Below are 27,356 nucleotides of genomic sequence, written 5' to 3' on the forward strand. Positions count from 1 at the left end.
TGGCAAACAACCCAGTACAACTTTCCCTTTTGCCTTTCTTTTGAGCAAGGTTCAAATAATTCTGTTTAAACATCCAGTTCAGGCATTTAACCTAATGCCACCTCCATTAAGGAAAGGCAAATTGAACTTTGCTTGGAACCTGCCTCCCACTGTTATGTTTCTCCAGGGCCCATCAGCTGTGTACAGGAAATTGAAGAATAGACAAATGTTGCTTGGAAGTCAGTCCCTGCTATTTGGATTCTTAAGGATCCTGCGGACTCTATCACACAATAACCATGATGCATGATCAAACTACAACACTCCATTGTAGCATGTATTTCTGGTCACCTACACCATACAGCTTCACAAAGTCAGACTAAGCAGAGGTCTCTCTCTAAGAGCTGAGAGAAAAAAAGGAAAAAGTCACACCCTGCATCTAAGACACATAACTTCCAAAAAAAAAAAAAGTTTATTTTCTTTTACAAAAATACATATTTGCAGTCACGTAATAATATTTATCAGTTGTTACCAGCTTATATGGTTCCGAGAAGCTACACAGTGCTCCAAGTTAAATTTAGTATAAGAATGGCCACTTACTAATTTCTAGATTAGAAATTATATTCATCATGGTGTGCAAAAGAAATTCCAAGTTAGAAAGTAATGCTAAAGTGAAGTAGTTTAAGTAACATAATAGATACATTAAACTTTTGGTCATGAATAATTGTATACAAACCATAACAGTATTAAAATACACATTTTCATAAAAATACAATTGTGACACTTTATCTAAATAAGACATTTTTAGAAAGATGATATGAAATATCATACAAAAGCATTTTCTTATAGCAGGATTACAATGTCATATGTTTTAAAAAATTCTATCCAAGCACTTAAAAGCAGATTTTTTTGATAACTGTGATCCACTTGTTATGTAAAAGTTTATGCTGTGTGTACACTATAGCATTAAGTTTATTCTACTTGAAATTGGTCAAAGTACAACACTGCATGTGGAGCAGCTGAGTTTTAATATACCACGGAACCTTGTTCAAGAAAAACATCATGTTCTTGTTGCTTAGTATGCAAGAGGAAATTATTCTTTATGCACGTCTGCTATATGCATATACCAAGAACAATTTCCTGCTACAATCTTTTCTTGCCACAGTTTGACCTCTCCGTAGGCTTTTGTCAGCTGAAGCCAACATCATCTCCTCCCACCCTGTTAGCTCGTCAAAGACCCTACTGGTGTAAGTAAAAACAAAACCAAAAATAATTAAAAAAATATATTTATAAAAATTTCAAACAGAAGCTGTGATCTCCAACCGAAAGAGATTGTGTATCAGCTAACTCTACTGAAGTCATTGATTTTAAATTCTGTTTTAGAACACTACTGCTTACTTCCTGCGATGAATACTGTTACTGTGATGAATACATTTACACTGGTGATCCACTTTAAATCCTGAATGTCAGCAGTTTAAAGCCACAAATTAGTATATATTTATTTAAGGCATGTGAATAAGAGCACCCTAATTAACTGATATTGAATAGAAAAGGCTTCTCTTCAGGAAATTTCTGTCAGCTGCCTTCTGTTCTCTAATGATTCTCTAAATCAATATGGTCTTTGGAAAGAGGTTAAGAAGGTGAAAGGAAGGAAGTTAAGAACCAGTCTGATGATTTCAGCTGTCCCTGAAACAGTTTTGTAAACTGTTGATGGTTTACCAGTAAAATACCTCAAATATGATGCATACTGACCAAGTCACGTTATCCAAGTTTTTTTTAAAAAACAAACAAACAAACGTCAGATACTACACCAACAGGACAGTACAGGATCAATATTGCTTACCCCTGAGTTAACAGGACTGGGTATAGCAGCACCAATTAGAAAACATTCTGCAATGCCAGCACTGCACTGTGGTCCTATACTGTGGTATAATTTCAGATGCCCACAGATTCTTCTTTAAGAGCACTTATTTGAAACATTATTAGACACAAGAATTCCTTTAGTTGCATTGGTACTTAAGTGGGGAAAAAACAGTGAAAATATTACAGTGGACTATACTAGTAGTGTAGTCCATTTGTAGTGTTAACCTACTATTTAGATATGTGTCCTGAACTTTGTAAGCCACTGTCTTCCACGACACTACATTCACCTTCCATTTTCTGCACACATACAAACACACACACACAAAAGGCCAGTAGAAATCACGTTGTGCCAGTTTTGAGCAAGATGTCCTGCAAGTCATCTGGAAGTGCTAGTATAATGTCATGGATGTGTGCCTGCAGCTTTTTCAGTGTGTCAGTTTTCACAGGAAGATGCTCTCTGTCAGCCTGCAACTGCAAAATGTACAATAAGAAATGACTTCTACCAAAAATGCCAGTTTACCTCAAGAGACACCAAAATAACATATTAGCAAATCTGGAAAATGAATTCCTCATTTGTCAACCGAATAGAGATTTGGATCTGCTGTTCTGGTCAGAAACCTGCCACATCAGGTTTCCTCAAGGTGCATACACCAGCATGAGCTAACACTGATTTGGACTTCCAGAAATGACAAGAAAGTTTGGTTTTCTGCTTCTGTGAGGATTCAGCCTTGCTCCCAGGCAGTTCCAAGTGGTTTTAACAAGATCTCTCTGCAATGCTTCTAACATAGCTGGCTAATGTTGGGAAGCTGGCTTGCTTTCAGTCATGGCTGAACTGTTTGTTTGTTTATAACAACTGATTCCTTTAGCCACCTAGATTTTAAAGAATATTTTTGCTGAAGTACTTGTGAACACAACTATATAATGCTTCTATCTGGTTTATCAAGACAAATTACAGCCATGTTTAATTCACATACTTACCAGTTTGTTCTTTAACTTTAAGACAAGATCCACCGTTTCTACTTCAGTATGCTTCTGACTCCAGAAAACCAAATTCTAACAGAATAAAAATTAAGCATTGAAGTATTTATGGCAACACATATAATTTTCAGAAGTGGAAGTAATTTACACCTACTGTTCTTAGTGGGTCTTCTCCTTTTCCTTATTTTTATGCCATTTACCTAACTTGTTTTACTCACATACTGTCTCTGAACTGCAAAATCTGCTTTATTTGCAGGTTCGCCCAGGACTTAACATAAAAGAAGACTAAGGCACAACCACAATACAAACAAATATAGAAAAAAAAATCATGCCAAACAGGCTTAGTTTCAAAAATAACATCTACAATGCAAAATGGCAGTGAGTATTTTCCAAATCAGATTGGCCAGCATGATTATAGATTAAAATAGTGCCAAGCTGCACTTCTTGTTTCTAGGGCATTAAAGGAAATCTATCACATAGCTGATAACCAGCAAAATGTACTTAAGTGAATTTCCTTATGCCAATTCTGTTCTCCTCTTCCTTTACTATTCACCTATTAAAGACATTTTCTCATGTACAGAAAGATTTTAACTATTAGATCGAAAGAAAAAGCTAACAAGGAGCAGAAACTGTAATAAATGTGACAAAAATCCTTCTCTTTGTAATAAATTAGTATCAAATATAGTTGGATATATTCTAGGTGAGATAACTGACCTAGCTATTGCCCTGCAAACTATTAGGCTGCTCTACTTGAACAACCTGTGTGGATTCCTATGAAGTACTGTTTAGGAATTGACAAATCCAGGGATAAAAATCAATAGCTTATTTAAAATTAAAATTAAATATATATAGATAGATCCACTAGTTAAAGCTGTGATGTACTTTTTGCTTTTCCTATTCTCTGTTTAGCTGCACAATCTCTTCTCTTTTTGTGATGCCTTTATTTCAGCCAATTGTTCTGACAAATTATGCTGATACATACCTCAGCTGCTTATGTAAAGAATAGATCTTACAACATATGATCATTACATACCAATAACAGATTTCACATCTCAGTTTCTAATTATTATTGATTAGTTGTAGGCTTATTTCCTATCAATAAATAATCAGTTGTCAACTTTCTGTGGTATTCACTTAGTTTATACCTCCAAAGTTAAATAGCAGCTCAAAGTGTGTTATGTCAAAATTAAACAGAGGGAAAAGAAGATGAATGAAATAACATTGCCAAATAGGAGGAAAAAACCATCTTTTCTGAGGAAAAATGTGAAATTCAAAATATATAAATATATATATATAAAAAGAAAATGATTAAAGACTTGTTATAAATGATGACAGTCATTAAAAAAAGAAAGTGAACTGTCATACTTTTCTCTTTTGTTATCTTATTTCTAGCCTGTACATGGTTAACAAATTCATGTTTTGTTACATGTACTTGACAAAGTTATCAACTTTTTTATGTTCAACCAATGCAAACAGCAGAAGTAAAACTGACTTGAGGGAGATATTTTTATTATTACAAGTTGATAAATACAATCATAAGCACGCATTTTTCTAACCTCATTACAGAGTGCCTCTAAATGAAGGGCCTCCAACTTCTGTGTCATTTCTTTCTGCCGGCTCCTAAACCAGCCATCAAAATTTGGTGATTTCAAAAAATGCCTGTTAAAACACAGAAACAAAATAAAATTTTTATTTTAATTACAATTCTGATAACAGTTTTCTATATCATCAACTGTAAAGTAGTTATGTTTGATGTTGAATAAGGATCAGGACCCTTTCTCTGTTTACTTTCACAAAACCGTGGTGAAACAGTAGCTTCTACTAATCCAGAAAAGTATTGAGAAATCAACATAAATAGAAGGTGTCTGAGAGACAATAAACGTTAGACATTTTGTCAAGATAAAAGCAAGGCTGAATTTTAAATATCCTTATTTTTATTTTTGTGTTTAATTGGAATCAGGTATGAAGTTAAGGGGAAAGTCCAGTTCTAACCTCCTGACAGATAATACTTGTTTACCGGGACAATTTCTATTAAAGTATATTTTCCAAAAGTCAGTTTTATAAAGTCTTACTCAAACCAATACTGACAATAAGCATGCTCAGGAAAAAAAAATAATGCTGATGAAAGAAATGACCTGTAAAGTCCTATCCAATCTCCTTTTAAACCAGAAGTGAGCTGTGGTCCTGCTTTTTCTAGCGTCTTCATGAATTCATCTTGGCTAAAATGCCTCAGTTGTGGTGGACTCTACAGAAAGAAGAAAAAAAAGAAAAAAAATCATTAGAATACTGTAACTGTCTTCTCCAATCACCGATCTCCAGCTCATGCCGATTCTATTTCCTTACCTTCCATGGTGATATACATTTTTGCAAAGGCATTAGGCTTGCCACATAACGTTCCTAGGGAAAGAGAAAAAAAGGTTGCTTGCATAACCAGTATTTAAGATACACAGTCCACGTGTATATTTACTTATCACTTGTGACCACAGAGCGTTCTCTTCTAAGTAATGGTACAGGGTGGGGTCATACATATTTACCACATGAGAATATAAGAAGGAGCTTATCTAATTCCATTTTCACTTCTCAACTACAGAACCTGACATCAGCAAGGTTCTAGAAGGACGCAGGAAAAAGTATAGCAGGATAGGAAGCAAACACATATGTGAAATATATATACCCTGAACTCCAGCCACTAGTTAATAGTTTCTCCTCCTATTTTGGTAGTTCACAGGTACCTTCGTATCCTGGGTGAATGCCAAACACTAATCCCGTATTGTATCAAGTATTTGGAAGGGGTGCTTAAGAGTCTCTTGCACAAAGAAATATAGAACTACCATACCAAACGCTGTATCAGCTGTGAGCCTCTCTGCAGTAGCAATGCTTGGCAAAGGCACTGGCAGCACTTCAGCTGGTTATCTCAAGCATCAGTGGTAGAGACATTTCTTAGGAATGTCAATCCGAAGCTTAAACTCTGACTTCAGGAGACAGCTCCACCTTGCCAGTTCACACAAGCACATCAATACAAGCTGTTGCACATGGCCATGCTTTTTTGATCTACAAACATAATCGGATTTGGTAACATTATGAAAACAGAAATTGGATGCCAATCATGGCATGCTCTAAAATGATGAAAAGTTCAGCTCATCCACAGAGTGTTTATGGAGCTCAGAAAGGGATCATCAGTATGTAAAATCCAATGCCTTAGGTATCAATTCCCTGTTTTTAAACACTTGCCCAGAGACATGACAACCTTGTACAGAACTGTTTGCGAATGTCCTAACTCCAAATGCTAGGTAAGAGCGCATTAGAACACATTTAACATCATCCCAAGGACTAGAGAACAGATGACAAATCTCAGTTTCAGTGCTAGTCAAAGCCTCCAAGCTGTCAGTCTGCACGGATTCAGCAACCTAAACTCAATATTCATCTGTCAGCATAAATATGTATCACTAGCCTGCAACCACTAGAACAGGATTTCAATTTACAAGGCAGGTAAGTTTTTACTATTAGAGTACATAAATTTTCCTACTTGTAAGTTTCTTTCAGCCAATTCTCATCTCAGTCAAGAATTAAAAACAATCTGGTGAACGTTTAGCATTCCAAGAAACCCTGCTTACTGGTTAGAAATCAGGCAAAATTTGCCCCCTCAGCTTACACTTAGAGATTTGAACAGGTGAAGTAACACGTTTAGAGAGCTAAACAGCAGGCATCCACCACTTGCTGAAGAGCAGGATACTGTAAAATAAATTATTCTGATTCACTGAAAAACAATAATTTATATGACACCCCTTTATATTAGATGAAAAGTATACGTATCTCAACCTTCAATGTAAGTCAGTCTCCCCTTTGTAAAATTTTAACAGCATCTTCTAGAGTCATCTGAACACGCAGAGTTTGCTGGGAATTGGTTTTATTGCACCAAAAACCAGAAAAAGTATCACTTGATAAAGCAAACTCGTGAGAATCATTCCTTTACAGGCTGAGCTGGCTGATCTGTCATGCACTAGTAGAGAGATTACCCCTCAGCTATCATAACAAATTACTACAAGAATCAACATTTTTAGAGCTCTTCTCATCACCAAGTACTTTCCAACTCTACTCTTTCAGTACTGCCATTTCCTCAAGTTCAGGGGAAACACCCCTGTATTTAAATGCACACACACACAAAAATAAAAACCTCCAACAAAAAAAAGTTCAAACAGACAAGGGGCAGGGGTGTCAATTCCAAGTGTTGAGGAAGGATTAAACAAACTTCCTTCTTAACCCATGTTAAAATATACGCACAGTTATACTTTGCATAAATGCTACACAGTACATCACAAGCAAGCATCTGAAAATGCTATGAACATACACAATAGAGCATTCATTTTTTGAAATCTGAACCTGTTGTCGAGGAATATAAACGTTTCCTCCTTTGATATTACGCTACCACATCGTTCTTATGCTGATTACCATACCTGAAGAAACGTAAGACTAATGAATTTTAGAAAAGTCAAGACATAGCCTAATGTTAAATTTCTGCAGCTCAAATATTATTCATAGAACGACAGAATGGTTGATTATTCTCTTCCCTATGCTACAATACTAAACATTCCCAACTATCTTAGCCTTTCCTAGTGTGCTCCAGTTCCTCAATCAATCGCTCTACTGGCCCTTCGCTGGACTCTCTCCCGTAGTTCCATATGACTTTTGTACTGAGGAGCCCAGACCTAGACACGATACTGCAGGTATCAGGTGTGGCTTCATCAGTGCTGACTAAAAGAGAAGGATCACCCCTTTGGATCTGCTGGAAACGGCCCTCCTCCTGCAGCCCAGGATACCACTGGTCCTCTTTGCTACAAGGGCACACTGCTGACTCGTGGTTCAGCCGGTGTTCACCAGGACCCCTGGATCCTCTTCTGCAGATCCGCCTTCCGGCTGGCCAGGCCCCATATGGAACGATGCATAGGGTTATTCCTCTCCAGGTACAGGACTTTGCATTTCCCCTTGCTGAACTGCATAAGGTTCCTGTCAGCTCATTTCTCCATCCTGTTGAGGTCCCTGAGTGGCAGGACAGCCCTCCAGAGTATCAGCCACTCTTCCCAGAGTTGTCACCTGTAAACTTGCTGAGGGTAAAAGCTGCCCCATCATCCAAGTCATTAATGAAGATGTTGAATAGTACTGGACCCAGTATTGACCCCTGGGGTACACTGTCACCAAAAGAAACCTACCTTGTATTACATATACAAAAAAAAAGTCTAACAACTTACTAGTGGAATAATGAAACTTTCTGTCAATTCCAAAAAGTATCTCCGAAGAATCACACTCTGTGCTTCTGTAGGACGTTTCTGTTGCACACCCTTAAAAAAGAAATCAGAGTAAGTCTGATATGTAAGTAGGGCTTTTTTTTTTTTTTTAGAAAAAAAGAATATTTGTTCTAATATTGCTGTACTCATTTGCCATAAGCTTATACATTGCACCCCCTCTCCTGAACCATGAAAGGAAAGCAATAGGATCAAGTTCTTTCTGCACATTCAAGCCTTCAATAGCTAATTTTTTAGTTTGTAAGCTCTGATTCTTGAATACCTCATGGGTGAAATTTCTAGACTAAAGAGACACGAGGAGGATGGCAGAAGGTGGAAAAGCCAAAACAGATAGACTGATCAATCATTTCAATTATCTAAAACATTAAGCAAGCTTCGTGAATTTCACCATTCATGTTGTTATAGAAACATATAAACGAAGGCCTTTCTTCTACAATGAGGATTTCAAAGTATCTATTCAGTTACCAATCAGGGCAAAGGAATCAGAATGCAGTTTCATTTTAGTTATGTAGACAGAGATCAACCCTAAATGAGAACATTGTAAGACAGCATACTATACAGTTTCCACGAAGAGACTTACAGTATTACCTTTTGTAACTGTTTAACAATTTCTTCATCTTTGTTCAAGTATGGCTTATAAGAGGTATAAACACCTAAAGAAAAAAAGCAGTAGCATATAGCCAAAGGAAAAATGGTTTGTTTGTTTTAAACTAAAAATACTGGTAATTCAACTCTGAGGCAACTTGATTACCAGGTTTGGAGTCCAAAGTTTTTAGGTTCTTCAGTTTTTTCACTTTCACCTGCTTTGGAACATCACCTGCCAAAACATTCAAAGCCATCTTACTAGAAATCTCCATTCCTGTTGCTAGGTATTAGTATGCTATATGTTGCAACGATTTTTAGAAATTTTATAATATTTATAATAATATAATAATTTACAATAATGTTATAAAATTTTATTATATTATCAAATATTTGTAATATTTATAATAGTATCCATGTATAATATTATCTAAGACATTATCTATTCTAAGAGGTATCAGAAACATTAACAAGCATACAAGTAAATATACAGAAACATCCAGTAAGAACATTAACACCATCACACAGGCTTTTAATTTATGTAAAGGTTCTCTGTTGAAAAACAAAAACAAAACAAAACAAAAAACTGACAACCTTCTGAAACAAAGTAGCCAAAGAAAAATATTGACTGTTGAGCAATGAATGTTTGTTTCATTCGCTTCAAAATTTATTCCATCTTCCTTTATTTCTCTTAAGGTAAACACTTTCAGGAGCAAATCATTAGTACCTTAGCCAAAATTAAAGTCATTAGATATATATGAAACTAAACAGTAGTCACAGACTACGTGTTATAACAAAATCCATTTAAGTCACTGTTTCAAAGTAAGTGTTTTTTTGTTTGTTTGTTTTGTTTTGCTTCTAGTCAAATATATTCTTGTCCAGCCCTAAGACCCTAAATCCTGTTAACAATCTTGCAGCCTTGGCAGAATTTTCTTCTTATATCTAGTATATCTAGTACACTTGTAATAGTATAAATTACTACTGAAACTGCAGAGTGGGGAGAAAAGGAAAAAATAAAAATAAATCACAAGCCCTCTCTTTGTCCATAAAGAAATAAAGTTTAAATTTTTTAAAGTTTAAATTTTTAAAGGCAGGTCAGACAGATTCATCTCCAGAACTTCCCAACTAAGCATTTTACACAGTTCCTCCAAAACTTTAGAGTTTCACACTTGAAAATTGTGTATCCAATCTGAAAGCAACCTGGTACACGGCCTTTCAGATCAACAGTCTAAGTAAGATTCTATTTTTCAGATTTTAACTACATAGTTCCATCTTCCTTCTTATGAAACAGGTATTCTGAAGCATGGACAGGGATAATATTTTGAAGTAAAGCAAAAACTTCCATGATTATAAAAAAAATTGATTATAAAAAACTTGTTTTTACAAATTTTATGGTATATTACCCTAACTGGATATTTATACAGTCCTACTTTCAGAACAGTGAACCTGTCACAGCAAACAACTACATTCAGGAATTTCCTATCATAAATGGAGCACTGCAGGATTTTATTACAGACTAGCCATCCATATGTTATCAAATATTACATTAAAATTAAGGAAGTCGTCCACCTTGAACAAATAATAATTACTGAAATGTTAGAAGATTAGAATTATTTTATTAACTTAGCTTTTTTAATGGATCTTACTTTCCGTGCACTTACTGCAACTGATCTATTATATTCTGCTAATCCTAGAATTAGTATCAGAATTGACGTTTCTCAATTTAATACATTTTTGGTAGAATCCACCAAAGCCACCTTTTGCATTAAATATACTAGATTGGGCAATACAAAACATACAGTACTGGAGAGCCTAATTTCACGTGACAGATTTTTTTGACAGTTTTTTGTTGTTGTTGTTTGTTTTTCGACAGGTATTTGATTATGTTTTTTTTTTGACAGGTATTTGGTTAGTAGTAAACTAAATTCACTAAACTAAAACTAAATTACATGTTTGTTTATAAATAAGTACACAGATCTTGTCACACAGGATTGTAGAGGATATTTATACTTTACCTGGAAGTTTAATATCTCCAATCCGAATAATGTGGGGCCAGTGCTGGAGTGTTTTAGCAAAAAAAGGATTCGTCACCCCTAGAATGACAGATGGTCTAGAAAAATAATGACAATGTTTAAAATATGATAGCAAGAGCATGTGTCTTAATCAATACAAGAGGTCAACTATAATTCTTAACTTGAAATTATTCTGGTTTTGTATTTAAGAGTTAAATTTTAAGCTGCAGGTAAGACAACATGTTTAAAGAAAGTTTTAGAAAACAGCTGGACAGATGTCTCAAAGTCTGAACAGGAGCAGAGAATATAAGTGCCATACCTTCCACCTGACATTCTCAGCTATTTCCTGCCCACTTACAATGAGAACAGGGTATTATCTAACATTATTGTGGGCTTTGCTTGTTTGTTTTAAATGAGCAGAAATTTAACCCTATATTTGAAAGGCTAATTGCTATGTTTCAAAGTTTGATTATGACAGACTCTCAGTACTTCAACGTTGATGTCCAATGCAACTGCTGTTTGTTCAAGACTTCTCAGTTGAGCTACCGCTCAGAGGACAAGATTAAGGAAAAAGACACTTGCTGTTCTACTTCCTTTCCAACACTTCAGTGTCCTTTGTTAAAAAGCAGTTATTAGGTTATTAAGTACATGAACATCGTAAACCTGGGCACAATGCTATTAAATTGCCAGATTTTCCTTTCTACTCTGTATAGAAACTGGCTTTGAGGACGCATGCAGGCAGAAAAAGAGGCAGTAAGAGCAGCGCTGCAGAATCTGGGTCTTATATTATGATTACATCATATTAGTCCTATATTTTTCTATATAGTGGCTGCCATCCATTTTATGGTCAAATCTTAGCTAAGGAGAGAGTACAACTGCAAACCTCACTGGAACTGCTATGCTAAAAATAGCTTATCATTACTTCTTCAGATTGGTTGTAAGAATCTCATGTTTTTAACATGATGACAAGTGGGTATAAATTTTTAATGCTAATCTACAACTATTTTTGACTTACATTCCTGCCTCCACTTACTAATTATAACAATATATATTTTTTAAACTCAGGCATTCAGAGAGAGGACAAAAATCTGAACACACAGCTTTGTAGCTTGGTATAATGCCTGAGCTATGGAAATAGCAATTTTCATCTCTCAGCCCTGTTACACCATAGACTGAGCAGTGCGAAATCACATCAGTAACTCTGAAGTCTTTGCTTGCTCGTCACTGACTCAAGCTTCACCAGTAAATCACTTCTTCCCAGTCCTACTGCTGTTAAAGCATGTTCACCTGGAAACATTTCATTCCACATATTTTTTACATATTTCCCCACTCACACACCCTTGTGAATTCAGTTTCATTATTTCTGGTGTTTCTATAAACCTGCTAAAGTCATTACTACTGTTGATTTAAATTCAGTGGGATTTGCAAATATTGCTCATGATTTTTCCATGTTATCATAGGAGACTTATATTTTCTCTTCCAAAACAATATAAAGATCAGCGTCCATAAAAATGTTTCAACACATTCCTCCATTGTACTCTGAAAAAAATCGATTTGTGATGACTTATCTAATATTCTTATAATCGTCATGATAAATAATCAACATAAGAAACAGTAAACAGTCTCAAAAGATCACAACCATAGGGATGGATAAGTCTAGCCTAGCCTAACTTAACACAGCAATTATTTCATGCTTATTGTGTGGGAAGTAAAAAGCGGCTTTCACACACAATTGATTTGGACCAATGTACACGAACTGACATTCTTTTACTAACTGGAGGAAAACCATCAAGGTTTAAAGTAAGGCTTTCTTTCACACAGAGAAGTTTCTCCAGGCCAAGGTAAATTGGTAGAAAATCGTGAGGAATGTTGTTTTATTGCTACGGGTAACACAATAGCAAGATTTTGTGGTAAACTACTTGGTCACTTTTAGGAGCACACTTACCAGAACCAATTCTGATTCTGCATCACTAAAGTAACATTTGAAAAAGCATAAGTCAAAACAAAGAGGAAAAAACACTCCTTGCTCCCCTCTCCCTAAAGAGAATGAAATACACAGAATCTGCATCATCTGAATTCTTCCCCTTCTTAGAGCCACCGCTTTAAACACCTGTTTCTAGCCTTGCCATTTTTCTGTAAGAAAGCCAGAGAAATTCTAAGGTACTGAACAACCTTTATATTTTGCTACAGATGAGTAAAACGTGGGTGACTAAAGTTTAGCTAAATTCTTCTTGAAATTATTTTTAGAAATTAAATTACATACTGTATAACCATGCCCCTGGAATACAACTGGAAGCACAATGCCTATGTTTAGATGTTTTTCCACTGGCAATACTTTTTTGAGAGGAAAAACACAGTAAAAAACAAACAAATGAAAAACCCAACACAACTGCCACTGCCTGTTGAGGAACTAGAAAAAATTGTTTAAAAAATATCAGTGAATCTAACACACGTCCTCCATTTCCAAATCAAGCTGCATTTAAATAGCATAAGAAATACCGTAGGTGTATACTCTTAAAATAAAAGTAGAATATATTAATCTTTTTTTAAAGAGAAGCAAATGTCCTTAGAGCAGTTTTAAACAACTGTTTCGTACAGGATTTGAGACTCATGCTCTTAAAAAAGGATCTTAACTTCTGAAGTATTTACAATGTTTTTCTAGCAAATTTAGTGAAGAGATACTTTTGAAAGGAGAGTCTCAGCTAGGACTCTAAATGAATTAACTTTGCAAAACAGACGTACGGATGTTGAATTCTAGATGTCACTGTGTTCAATTATTGCTTAAAATGAGTACAAAACAATTTCCAGAGGAGCTATTCCAGAGCTGATATTGCATAGGCAAAGTGTTACTGAAAAGCCAAACTTAATCTTGCTTTCAGACTTCCACTTTTATTTATGCTGTACACAAGAGTCCTATGAAGCTCAAATTATGGCATTGTTGAATAACTTCTTTATCCTATCTAACTGCAGTGACAATTTTAAATGTCCAATTATTGTATTTCATAAGATAAATCTTAAAATCAGAATAGTTGAGCAATATCTTAAAGCAGATTTACGGTTACAAGTGACTTTAAGCAACACCTTCACAACAAAGTTTGGTTTACTTACGGGGCTTGTGTGCGAGTTGTATATTCTTTGAATTCACTGTCATGTATGGTAAAGTATGGCCTGAAATCACTGCAGTACTTTAATGGTGAAATACAACTGCAGGGTAGAAAGAGTAGAAGTTTGTTTTATGTATACAATACAAAATTTCATGAAAGAAAAAGTTAATCTAAAATTTGTAAGGCTTTGTTATATTCAGATCAACTCCAATTACAATCAGCTGCAATCAACAATGATCCACTCGGTCATCAGTTTGGCAGCTCCAATACGTTTACCTAACAAGTGCCAACACGGTTTCTGAAGATTCTGATGGTGACGGTGCCATCACAACAAGTGGTTCTCCTAGCAGTACTAGTTCCCAAAGCATCTGGATGTGAAAGAACACTGGACAGAAACACCTGAAAACAGATTGAGAGATTTTAATACATTTAACATAACCAGAAGGAATACATATCTGGTTAATAACTGTATGAAAAGAAGGTTTCCAGGAGAATTTGAGTCATTTGAAAAATATAAAATATTATTGTAAAAGGGAACATTTAATGAACTTGCTTACTGATTGCAGTTTCATGTTGTCTGAATTCTTTTTTAGACAGCTTTACGGAAAAAGAGTATTAAAAATAATACTGATAAACAATAGCTTGTGACCTGTTAACTTTGTGTTATGGAACCCTCCATCTTTGACTTGTGGGAAATTCACAGTTAGGAATAAATCAGTCCTACCTGAAAAGGTCTACTTCATGAACAGTTGGTAAGGCCATAGAGATCTGAGCATTTGCCTAAAAGACATCACAATACTAGCTTTTTAGTCATCACAGGTATTAAAACAGTTTGCCTTAAGGGTTTATATACAGTAGATGCTATATACCTTATGTACCACTACTGTACTACTGCGGTCGTAGTGCACTGTCTCCCCAAGTAACTTTTTTTTATGATAAAAGCAAGATTTCCCCAGCACACACACACTCACCCACCCGCCCACCCCCTTATGCGACTGTCAGGCTGAAAATGATAAAAAACGCTGAAGCTGTTTCAAACAAGAGCTGTGCAGCATATGAAGGCACAGACAGATTTATTTTATAACCAGCTTCTATGGGAAAAGATTTTTGATGTGATTTTTGTCCTCCAACAAATAGTTTTGTATAGCTTCACTCTTTAAAAGGATGCTCAAGTTAAGTAATTTTGTTAGCCAACTATCCTCTTCCCGCAGCAGGATGACTCGTGTCATCCCCTGATGTGCCCAGGGTAACAGGATTAAAATACTTTTATATGAAGAATCCAACACTAGACTCTTCTATTCAAAATTTCAATGACTGGATTTCATTTTTATCAAAATATATAAGGATTTGCTATCAATCTTTTATGAACAAGTTTAAAGAGAAAGAATGAAGGCAGCTATTTAGCTTTGTCTTATGGCTATACACAACAGCAGCATCTAATCTCTACCTGGTGCATGTTCTGTACTATTTGGGTTGTTCCAGGCTTGTCACGGTATGTCGGAATCCGCAGCTAAGAAAGAAAGACAAATAATTTCTCCTCCTTGTATCAAATCTGGCATTGACCTAAAATAATCACTTACACATAAATTGCAACATTTAAAGAGAATGTAATACAGAATGTAATACAGTACTGTGCTTAACTTACTCTCCAGAATATTCACATAACAAAGAATACATAGCTTAAAACTACAGATAATTATTACAGGAATTGATATGCAATGCTACGTAGCACTATACTGCAATTTGAATATTAGAATATGAAAACTATACTTCAATAAAAAGACCACTGGTTACATTAGTCACAACTCTTACAATAAATTCAAATTAAAATAAATTCAAACCAACCAAAAACATTCAAATGCTTTAGAGAACAATCTAAAACAAGGTTATGGGGTTTTAAGGTGATACAGAATTATTGTTAGGAGGGGGAAAACAAAAAAGACTGTCAAAACGTCAGACTTCTTGGTGGGTATGGTACAAAACCCAAATATAGTGAACAACATAAATATCTTTTTCTAAATATATTTATTATTCTATTATTATAGAATTATATTTTTTATATTTTATTATCTATTATTATTCTATTATTATATTATTCTATATTCTACTATTTCTAAAGATATATAAAGCAAAATAGCTTCAGAAACTTCTCCCTGGTAAGGCAAATGTGTCTGGCCATAAGCTTGAAACTATCTGCTAAGAATGTACTTCTGCCTGTAACCTCTGGATCCATCAACTCCATTTAATTGCATTTCAAATAAAGATACTGTGGCTCCCAGAGGCACAATTCTTGGCCACCATTTAATCTCCACAGTTCTCCATGCACTAGATCCAACTTCTTTAATAGATTTCTTCAGACGTATTTCAGTTTCATTGAGAATTATCAACAGGCCAAGAAATTAATTTCTGGTGCATGGGCCAAAACAGATTTTTGTTTATCAAACTTCAATAACAAGAATGTTTTTCATCAATACATTTCATTTAGTTGACTACAATTTAATTATCAGTATTTTCAAGTGTTACTTAATATTTGACAAATATAATTAGCATTAAAGCCTCCTGCATATTCCAGACGGTTAATATAGAGAGTGCAATTAATAGTCTTCTTGAAATCTCTCTCTTTAATATCCACAAAAAAACAAATGTTAACCTATGCACCACAAAAAATTAATAAAAAATTACCCCCTCAATCAAGGAACCTAATGAAGACAACCCCAGCTTTTACTCAGAGTGGAATATAAGTCTATTCTTGTTCTGAATGAAGTATGAGACACTGAAAACAAGGGAGAATACAGTGAGTACATACACAACAAACGGAAAAGAAACCACCCTCAGAGAAAAGAAGTGCTGAAATACTTACCTTCATTATAATACCCATGATAGGCAAATGTAGTATCTCCCCTGGAATTGGTGGTGGCCAGCGATCAACATCACTACAGACTTAAAGAAAAAAATATAAAGTATACCACATATACATACAGCTAGTATGTATATGCATTAACTCACAGTATTGTAGTCACCTTTGTGCACACTGAATTTTTAAGTTAGTGCTAATACCCCACAACATTATCTTTTCTTCACTCCATACTCTAAGGAAGTTTTACAGCATTGTTGACTTTCTTAATATACTATTTCATTAGAACTAGAAAATTTTTCATTTCAAGAAAATACTGTCATCTTGTCTTCTGTTTTTATAGCAGATTTGTAATTCATTAAAGAAATATTATGAGAAAGCATGAAAGCACATTATTAAAAAACTGTGAACATTACATAAACACTTCAGCAAATCAGCTACTGTAGAACAGATAGACACAAGTAATTATGGGGGAATAAAAGTCCTAAGAGATATAAAAGGTTTGCCTACAAAGTTTTCCAGCATTTTGTTGTAAGCAATTACAAGTATCATTACTAATTCTAGTAGTAATTTTGTTTTAGAACTTATTTTGTTCATAATACAACCTGTCAAAAGTCTGCCTATACACAGGTAATTCTTTTAGCAAGAACGGTTTCCATAAATTGCTGCTCAGTGAAAGTACAAAGACTCAGATTTTATATGGGGCAGGCTGATGCACCTGTTATCAGTGCTGCCCTGTTGCTTCTCGTATTTGGTTAAAACAACCCCCCCCGCCAATGCAAGATGACATTTGTACAGTTGCTTAACAAAAGTTGTCACAATGCCCAAGAGGACTCAATTTGTGAAGAGTACACATTAAAGGTTTCCATCAGCTACTTGTACCGAACAGCTAGTTCTGAAATTTATGACAAAATCTTAAATATTTTTCAGTGTGGATCAACTCTCCCACAAAGGATCCAAAACCAGATTAGTTCTGTTCAATGATCTAGACAGAAATCAAGCCAGTTTGCTGAAGTTTAGCCCTCTACCCTGCAAAAACACAAACGCACAAACTCGACCATGACGGTTTGTTATTTTTTCCAAAACAGGTATGTGATATTGTAGGAGCGCTTCCAGAACTACATAACAGTAGCACTACCTGCTTCCAGGAAAGCTTCACTTTTTTCGAAATATTCTGGTGCTATTTGCTTAAGCACAGTGCGAAAGAGATGGACATATGGCAGCTTGCTGATGAGGACCAGTGACTGGAATAAAGAGTTACAAAACAAAAATGTAACTTTAAGTTAATCACTTGTATTGCAGTTCTACTGATTATCCTCAGAGAACACCAAGTGTGACTTTTCCCACACACATACAAGCTAACCACACATTTTACTGCAGGCAATTGAGAAAGAACTCCCCAAAGTTCCCAACTTTTTGTTTTAACATAAAATAGTTTTCTTCCAAACAGTACTGCTGGAACATAACAAAGCTGACGTAAAATTAAATCGGTTTACTACAAATCACCAAAGAATTTAGTTAAGAGTGCAAGATATTCTTCCTGCTTCTCTAAGGTCACTGAAAAATAATTAACTTTGAAATTTGTATTTTCCTAGGATAATTGAAATTACCTTCTGGAAATAGCCTCTTTTTAATGATTTGTCTCGAACTTGTCTGAAATATACATAGCCATAGTAATATGCTGGATCTTTCTGCAAAAGAACCAAAATAATTAAATATATCAACCTGATAATGTCTGTCTTTCAGAAGGATTCTATATGTATTTTAGAAGTTTATTTACCTGCAAGCTCCTAAGTTGATTAGGCACAAAAAGAGTACTCTGCATTAAAATATTTTCAATTACTTCAAAGAGAAAGCACCAGTGTGTGGAAATAGTTGTGCTTTCTGGCTTTACTATTTTCATATCTACATTCTCCTGAAATACCATGAAAGCAAAAATAGAGTTAATTCCCTGACGAATCAACACTCAAATTTTGCAAAATTGCACTAAAAAGATTTTAGTAGTTAAAAAAAATTGAAGAAACCCCGACTTGAGAAGATAAAAACTAGTCTTTTAATGTATAAGTGTTATAAAATACGCTTGCGATATTAAGGAAGCATGCTCTCACATTTCAACAGTAAAACATCATACTTCCTACATGCAGGAATTCAACTATTTGCCGCATAAACAGATTCAAATTGAATCTGAGAGTCAAACTCCCACTAGCATAGTTAAAATACCAAGAATGACTTTTTGGTCACTACCTCTTTTAGATAACTCCGCCATCTTCAAGAACATGAAGAGAGGAAACAGAGAGAGACCTCTCAACTTTGTGGGTTTTTGTTTGTTTTTGTCTTGTTTGTTAACATTATAAAGTACTTCAGATTCCCTATAAGGTAAGGGTTCCTGCAATCTGATATTCAGGTTTCCAGTCAGTAACAAAACAGCTCTGGTCATCAGTTTGACTCTTTGCAGTCCAAAATCCATTATCAGTTACTTATTATGATAATGACATACTAGAAAAAACATCTGCTCAGCTTCACCTTTCAGGACATCCAGTTCAGTTTCTGTTTTTCAAGCATTAATCTAAGTGTTAAGACCTATTAATTAACATTATCCAGAAGAAATTAACTTTATTTATTTTTTTAATTTCCAACCTTTAAGTAAACTGGTAGATCTCTATCCAATTGGTCCAGAAAACAACACAATGAAACTTTCCTTCCAGGAGACCGTCGAAATCTAAAACAAAACTGTGTGTCCCCAAGACAACCTACATAGGGGGAAGAAATAAACAACAAATGACAGTATTTTGAATTTGCTTAAACATTAGGACTTGTCCACAGAAAGAGGTAAAATAGTTCTGGTTCAATTATTTTGCACTGCTATTATGCCCACTTATTTATAAATATATAAATTTGGGGTGAGTGATTTGAAACCTGTGGCAGCAATAAATAGCTTTTCTTCAACAAGAGAAAGTAAAGTCATTCCACCTCACAGTGAGTTTATTAGCTGTAAAGACTTAAGACTGTAATGTCCCTGAAAAGCTCCACTAACAGCTGTCCTCCTACTGTTATTACCTATTTTATTGGTACAGTTCTGATCTTGACCAAATTTCTGTTCAATGACAGCATTTAGCCTTTTTTTGATATCAAGCTGGGCCAAATTAATAGAGAAGTTGCACTGTAAGAGCAAGCCTAGGACTAAATAACTTTGATGGTTGCAAAAATGAACTGTATAAAACTGAATGAAATTCAGACATTCTGAACATGCTGTCAAAACATAAACATAATACATATATTTAAACACAAATATTTGCTACTAACACAAAGTCACATCAGAAGAATTCCAGGAAAGGACAAAAACAGACTGTCCCATAATACCCACAAAGAGTAAAGTTTCCCTTCATTGCTATTGAAATAAATTTCTGACAGGAAAATCTAATTAAGTATATTGACTATTTGCAGTCTGAAATTTTGGCTAACTTCGTACCAGACATGAAAGAAACTTTCTCTAGGTGGAACACGAGAACTATAGTATCAGAACTTGTAGCACTGATGCCCTCGTGACTATGTTCTTGCCATTAAAAATGTTGCTTGCCGTCGAAACAGAGGATGCTCCAAAAAAAATACCTGACATTCAAGTAAAAGCTAGATAAGCTGAGCAGACTGCTGTTTGGCTAGAATCTTAAGAACACGCAAGCACATTGCGCACTGCGACAAACCTGTTAAAAAAAATTGCCCCTTTGGAATGCAGTGTTATTAACATGAAAACAATAAATTGAAAAGCAACCTCCCAGGCATTGCCAAGCTATGGTAAGCAGACTATTTTTACTCTAACAATGGAAACCTTCATGTAAGTGACTATAAAAAAGATCTATTGCTAAACCTATAGCTACTGTTATTGCAGTAGGTTTCCAGATGGTAAAGGACATTCAGCATGGGGAAGCAAGTGTAATTTCTTCATTAGAGTTTTGCTCTTACAGCTGTTAGACAACATTTGTCAAGCTCTACAGGAAAAGAAAAATCAGGAAGTGACTACCGATAATCTGGATTCTTAACAGCTGTCCTTATACTAGCCAGTGCTAATTGACTGAACAGAGCGGCAAAGCTCCACACTCCAGCTAACTCTTTTTCAGACTAACAAGCCCAATATTTTATTTTTTTTTAAACTTCTCCATCAACCACATGCTTACTGCTACAGCAACCACAGGTAGCCCAAATCCTCAGCCAAATTCACCTTCCTGTGCAACTGGCAGCATGGATTAATAATGGCATGGTCAGAGCATCCAGACCCGAGGCTCAGAATCCCTCGAAGCTGCAGTGGGAAACCACAATGTGCCAAGACAAAGCCAAAAACACCACAACACTGTACCCTGGGACAGCCAACCAATTCAAACAGGTAGCTGAAACAAGTTCTTAGAACATGGACCTAATCATCACAAGAAAAATAGCTTACATGCCAATAACAAAGCACTAAGAAATTACTCCATGTTTTCAATTAGTTCCCTTCATTCAGCTGTATAGCTAAAACCAGCTATTATAAAAAGCTACCACAGAGGTAGAAGTAAATTAAGAGGTAAAAAAAGAGGTAAAAGTAAATTACCCTTTATCATTAACACCCTGGAGAATTCTTAAATAAATATGATTCACAATATGATGAAGTTCTTCATGTACATAGAATTCAAAAAGAATGGTAAATGACTGTTCTTTTCTTTACTACCCATGCAGAAGAGTCAAATATACTGTTTTAAAAATAACAGTATCACATAACTTCATATAAAAACACAAGTGTTATGACCTAGCACCTGATTAAATCTTTTTTTTTTTTCTAAATTCATGGTCACTAGGAGTCTTAGAATGACTTCTATTCATAGATATAAAAACGAAAAGATGAAGTGATCTGTCAAGTTCTCCACACAAATAAATACTCAAACCAAACAACCCCTCCCAGGCCCTTTATGCCTTTTTAAGCCACGAAAACCTAGGAAAGACTGACCTCAAATTTAGCTACAAGCTAGTAACTTCCTCTACTGCTGTATTACACAAAGCTTTTATTTATATGTTACATCCTACAATCAAAAATAAATCAGAAAGGATAGCACATACTTTCAGCTAATTTTTAAATGTGGGTTTTATGCAGGTAATCCCTCTAAACCATTTGAAATCAGCCTACTGAAAATCAAGGATGCTCAAGAACCTGCAGATAGTCACATCATAAAGAGAAGAAAGGTGTTTTTTTTTTTCCTGCTGAAAGGAAACCCTCTTTACATACACCTATTCTGCCTAAAATAACTTTACTAACACTTACTTGGAAAAGAAAAAAAAAAAAAAATCAGTCTTTGTTCCTAATGCATTATTTTGTACCTTTAATACCTTTCAAAGGTTGGACAAATTTATAACCATTAACAATGAGAGTAATAAGAAGACAATTAACACATATTCTCTTTCAATAACAGAAAGACGCTTTTGCTTTATTTATACATAGGATATCAAGAACAGTGAAAATATCTTAAGTTTAATGACATTAAGACAAAGAGGAAAAATAGCTAAGGCATTTTTTAAATGGCGTATGTCAGAGCTCTCTCATATGTATTAAAAGCATACATCTGCATCACTTGATATCAGAGTTATGCTGCAGAACAACCAGAGGTTAAGAGCACTATAGGGACAAATCTGCTACTACAAGCTTTGATTTTTGTAAAGAAAAGAACGTGAAAAGAAGCGTCTGTACTTTTGCCATCTCTTTCTGCAGGTGGTCTAAGTCATCAGCCATATGCCTCTAATTCCTCTTTGGCAGCAGAAAAGGAAAAGTTTAGATGAATGAAGAATTCAGCAAGCAGGACCACACAGCAACAAAAGCAAAGAATAGAGAAGAAAATTTAAGATAATTAAAGTTTTTCCTTCAGGACCGTTCTCTCTCTTGAATTTAAAAGTCCATTTCAACGTTAAGAATTTAGAAAATATACATTTACTCCTTTATGAGAAGAGGGTCCCAAGTCCCTTCCATGCATTTCTGAACTCTGTGCCTACACTTTTCTCTTCAACAACAATATTTTTACTTTGTTTAAAGGAGATATTAAGATATCCATTCTTTACTGGCAAAGAACTTTAAAACTTCTGCATGCATGTCACTTGGAAGTTGTTACATACATTCCCAGTATTTCACTCACACTAAATAAAGAGTTCTCAGACCTTACTGCAATACAGTTATATTAAGTTATATTAGACTGTGATATTAAGATTTGCACATGAAGAATTTAATCTAAAACCACAGATATTTACTGTTAAATTCTTTTTTAACATAGCAACAGATGAATACAGATTAAAAGAAGCACTTACCTGAGTTGGAATCTGGAAATGACAAATAGCAAATACTGGTTTTCTAAGGAATAGGAAAAAGGAAGAGAGCAGTTATATTTCCTGAAATTACTAAACTAAAAACAAATGATATACTTACACAGCAACCAAGACTTACCTCTTTATCTGTGAGTTTTGAATGTGGAGGATATATTACCTACAGGAAAAAAGGTAATATTTTATTTGAAAATAAACTGGATATAAGCAAAAAGCTTCCCAAACATTTTTACAATACAACCCTAAAAAATACTTGCAAGCTTTGGCTATTTGCAGAGACAAGTTATTAACACTGCATGTCTGTTCTTATTTCTCAAACGCTTTTAGGCTAATGACCTTGGAGAGTAAAGATAAATATCTTTACATGGTGTTTTGGGTGCCAGTTGCAGACCATACAGGTACACTCAAAAATTCAGAGTACTTGACATTTTGGTGCAACTGGTCTTAAGGAAGAGCAAGATCACAGCCTTTATATTTAACTTGTACCTAGGAGATGCAGCGAATGATTCCACAGAATGTCAGTAACATTTTATTGTCAGAAATCTGTTGCACTGGATAGTTAGGTAGGAATAATCAAAATTCAATTGCAGTATTAATATAGATTAATACTAACTGGTGAAGGATGAACACTGGCCCCTAATGAGAGCTGGCAACTGCGAAAGCTCAATGAATAAACTCAAAAAGCCACTTGAACTGACAGAACAAAATATATATATATATTTCGTATTGTTTACAATGCATAAATCAAAAAAAGTGCAACACAATGTAAGACATGGAAACATCATTTACAAAAAAAGGAACTGGATGTACAAAATTGATTGTTATGCCAATAAGTAAGAACAGAACATAGAGGAAAAAAATAATGAGATGCTTGAACTTCAACTAAAAGGTACTAAAAAAACCCCAAACTACTAAAATGGGCGGCTAGCCTGTAAGCAAAGAAAATCCAACATAAATTCAAAAATAATGTTTCAAAGGTGGTTTCAGGGCTTCTGCAGATGAGAACCTCTGTAAGAACGGAGGTTCAATCCAAGAACAGTAACACAGTGTAGAGTCCTTTCATACTACCATACCATTAACGCAAGTTGACCATATTCATTTATCTCATTTAATCTTGTTTTCTACAACATGTTAAGTAAATGTATCTCCTGATAATATAATGTCATTCTACTTTATAGAAAGCAACAAATACATCAATTGCCAGGTCTCCAAATAAGCAGACTTGCCATCCCCTGGCCATTAAATCCCCTCTTCATTTCTTTTTCCCTCAGTCTCCTTCTATCCAGTGACTTCCAGACATAGTGGAATAGGTGAAATACCGCATACTGCATGTACTAAATTGCAATTCCTATCTTCATGCTTCTCAACCTCGTACATTTTTCTGTACTAATGTGATGATGTAATGAACTTATCAGAAGTAATACACTTGATCAGAACTACTTCAGCAGTTGAACGATGCTGAAATGATCTGCACCTAGTCAGATAATTAGGACTATAGACCTGACTTGAATTAATATTCCTTTTGCTCACTAGCCGCTGTCTTCCCAGAAGTTAAAGGAATTAAGTGTTAAAAACAGTTCTGACAGAATGGAGGCCAACTGTTGCATCTCCTCAGCCTTTCTGACCTGCACACCCATGTCAGAACGATGCTGTGATAACGAATGCAAGCACAGCACAGGGGAAGTTTTAAAACTTTTCCCAATATTCTGAATGACCTTACTAAAGAAGTCCAAATAGAAAAGAACATGAACACCATTCTTGTGAGCTACCGCTATGCAAGAAGGTGTTGAAAATGAAGCTGCCTATCAAATGAACGAAAGCAAGGACAGAACGAGAGTGCAAGGTGGACAAAAGAAAAGAATGCAAAGTGGACACAAAGAAGCAGAATTATGAGAGACCATCAGTCCCTTGTTTCCAAACATTTCCCTTTGTAATCTACATGTCCTTTACACACATTCTTCTTTCCTGACTGAATCAATAAATTAACTTGCTGGGCAAGAAAGAAAATAATAAGCCCAAAAGACTCATTTTCTGAAAAATGGATTCCAGTGTTACAGCAGATCCAGTGTCACAAACTCCAACCTTATTATAAGTGCATGTGCTTATAAGTGAAACTTGAGAAGTTCCTTAAAAAAAAGTAACTTGCAAAGTGTGATTATTGGAGGAAATGTAACTTCGCCCCTACTTGGAAACCACCTCCCTCCTATTCCCCCGGAATAGTCATCAGAACTTTCTCCTAGAATTGCAGATCTGGGCACGGAGCTGCTTCTGTCTAAGGAGTTTCCAAAAAAGAAATAACACATCTTGTGGGTTTGAAACAATGCAAGTGTTTACTTTGCATTTCCACGTCTTAATTGTCTGTAATGTTACGTAACCTAATTGTTAAGGATTCCAATGGAAACTAACTTAATTATTTGTCCTACAGCAACATAACTGAAACAACTCAGGCCTTACTTCTGTACACATTTTGAGTTTCATTTTGTGCTTTCAACTAAAATTAATGGGACTGCTAACAGTTTTGAGCTGTTTGCTGACAGGACAAGGGATACTCTGTGCTTCCCTCATCCACCGCGAACATTATCTGCTTAAGTCACAGCTTACAAAGAAATACCTGTCTTAGTTGTTAGCAACACCTTATAATGTTAGATGAACGTAACTCAGACAATAACCCCAGTGTGCCCGTTTACTATTTGTATTTCTCTTGCAGCCAACAATGCATATAAATTACGTATTTTAACTATTGTAATAGCTATCTTTGTTGAATTTTAAGCCCGTCTGCCATACGCTTATGCTAGCATCACTTTAACAACAACCCAAAAAACTAGAGAAAGGACACTTTTCCTTCCACACAAACTGTGTTTGCTGCACAGTCATATGATGAACACAGTGGAACAGGATGTGAAACTGATCCAAATGAAAGTACTCTTTTAGTTTGTTTTTCATCTCAATCATATAATCATTAAGGTCGGAAAAGGCCTTGGAAAAGATCACCTGGCCCAATGCAGTTCAATATGCTGCTCCAGAGATATCTGTGCAAGATGGTAACAGGCAGCTGGGAGCAAAAAAGCTGCAGTGTGGGGCAGCATCAGTAGCTCACAGCTCGACGTTCATTTAATAGTGCAAGGAACGTACCTCAAACGGTTATTTTTGGCTCCCTCAGGGCTCCACACGGCTCCCCCAGGGCTCCTCAAGGGTTCCCCCCCAGCTCGCCGTGGCCTTTTGCCCACCCCGCTTCCCTCGCACCCCCCGCCGCGTAACGCCGGCCCCGGAGGAAGCTCCCGATGCCCCCTGAGGAAGCTCCCGATGCCGGCGGGGTGCAGGGAGCGCCCTGCCCGGAGCCGGGCGGCCCGGGGAGGGGGAAACGCGGCCGCGCTGCCCGCACCTAACGGTGCCCGCGCGGCCGCCTCACGTACCTCCACCGCCTGGCCCAGCTCCAGGTCGAAGCCCACGACGCACACGCAGTGTAGCCAGGCCGAGAAGCGGTCCCAGGGCAGCAGCGCCAGGCACGGCTCCGCGTCCTGTCCGCCCCCGGCACCGGCTCCGCCGCCGCCATCCCCGGCGCCGCCGCTACCCGGGCCCTGCTCCCGCAGCGCCATGGCGCCGCCGCGCGTCACGTGACGGGCCCGGCAGCACCTCCCCTGCCAGGCCCCCCCCGCGCCGCGAGTGGGAGAGGCCGCGCGGGGCCGCGGGGGAGGGGGCGGGCGGCGCCGCCGGGCACAACCATCGTCGCCGCGGGGGGGAGCCTTGGGGTACTTCTGCGCCCCCGGGCCGGCTGGAGCTGGGCTGCACGGGAAATTGGGCTAACAGATGGGGAAGGAAACACAGCTCTTAAAACCTGTGTCGGTGTCTTAGCCAGAAGCCAAGGGTTGCTCATCATTTAATGCTTTCAAAATATTCTTCCAAGTGTTCTTTTAGCACAGTCCATGTCCCACGGAGTTCGCGGCATTCAAGGTAATGTGCTACACAGCTACTCTGAGAAATAAAAAAATCACACATCTCCCTCCAGAGGGGAAAAAAAAGGCTTTCCTAACCCGTCACTCCTTTTATTTGGTTACTCACACTAGGCTTTTGCTTGACTGCTACCAGAAAAACGTCACCTGTAGTAGGTGCAGCCAGGCTAGTTGCCTGAATTACGCCCTAACACTTCTTCCAATTCGGACTTGCAAATATTGAAACTAAGATACCACACCTGTGCATACTTAACAGAAAAGTTAGGACTATTTGGATGCACTGTTTCCTTAACTCATTAACAACATTTGTTTATCTATCAAAACCAAACTGGAAGAAATTAAATCATGCTTTGATCATTATAGTAATTTCCTAGACAAAGGAGAAATTCATATATAACTCAGGC

At 36.3% G+C, this 27,356-nt stretch overlaps 1 protein-coding gene across 3 annotated transcripts; it reads right to left on the reverse strand.

The window, feature by feature from the left end:
- Positions 1–432: 432 nt before the first annotated feature.
- DENND6A (DENN domain containing 6A) lies at positions 433–26,635 on the reverse strand. 3 transcript variants are annotated; one of them, XM_040569322.1, is made up of 20 exons: positions 26,416–26,635; positions 23,124–23,162; positions 22,988–23,030; positions 19,307–19,419; positions 18,280–18,360; positions 17,808–17,913; positions 16,676–16,755; positions 15,263–15,325; positions 14,540–14,595; positions 14,092–14,214; positions 13,820–13,915; positions 10,715–10,809; positions 8,869–8,934; positions 8,706–8,770; positions 8,064–8,153; positions 5,161–5,214; positions 4,953–5,062; positions 4,374–4,476; positions 2,818–2,892; positions 433–2,310 (listed from the first exon to the last, which is right to left on the reverse strand). In XM_040569322.1, exons 1-20 carry the CDS (start codon positions 26,596–26,598, stop codon positions 2,179–2,181), a joined length of 1,773 nt encoding a protein of 590 aa, XP_040425256.1. In that variant the 5' UTR covers positions 26,599–26,635; the 3' UTR covers positions 433–2,178. The 3 variants fall into 3 exon arrangements, with proteins under 3 accessions (XP_040425256.1, XP_040425259.1, XP_040425257.1); XM_040569323.1 differs by lacking the exon at positions 433–2,310 and adding an exon at positions 2,337–2,709; XM_040569325.1 differs by lacking the exon at positions 18,280–18,360.
- Positions 26,636–27,356: the final 721 nt, after the last annotated feature.

The sequence above is a fragment of the Cygnus olor genome, chromosome 10, assembly GCF_009769625.2.
Source record: "Cygnus olor isolate bCygOlo1 chromosome 10, bCygOlo1.pri.v2, whole genome shotgun sequence".
NCBI lineage: Eukaryota > Metazoa > Chordata > Aves > Anseriformes > Anatidae > Cygnus > Cygnus olor.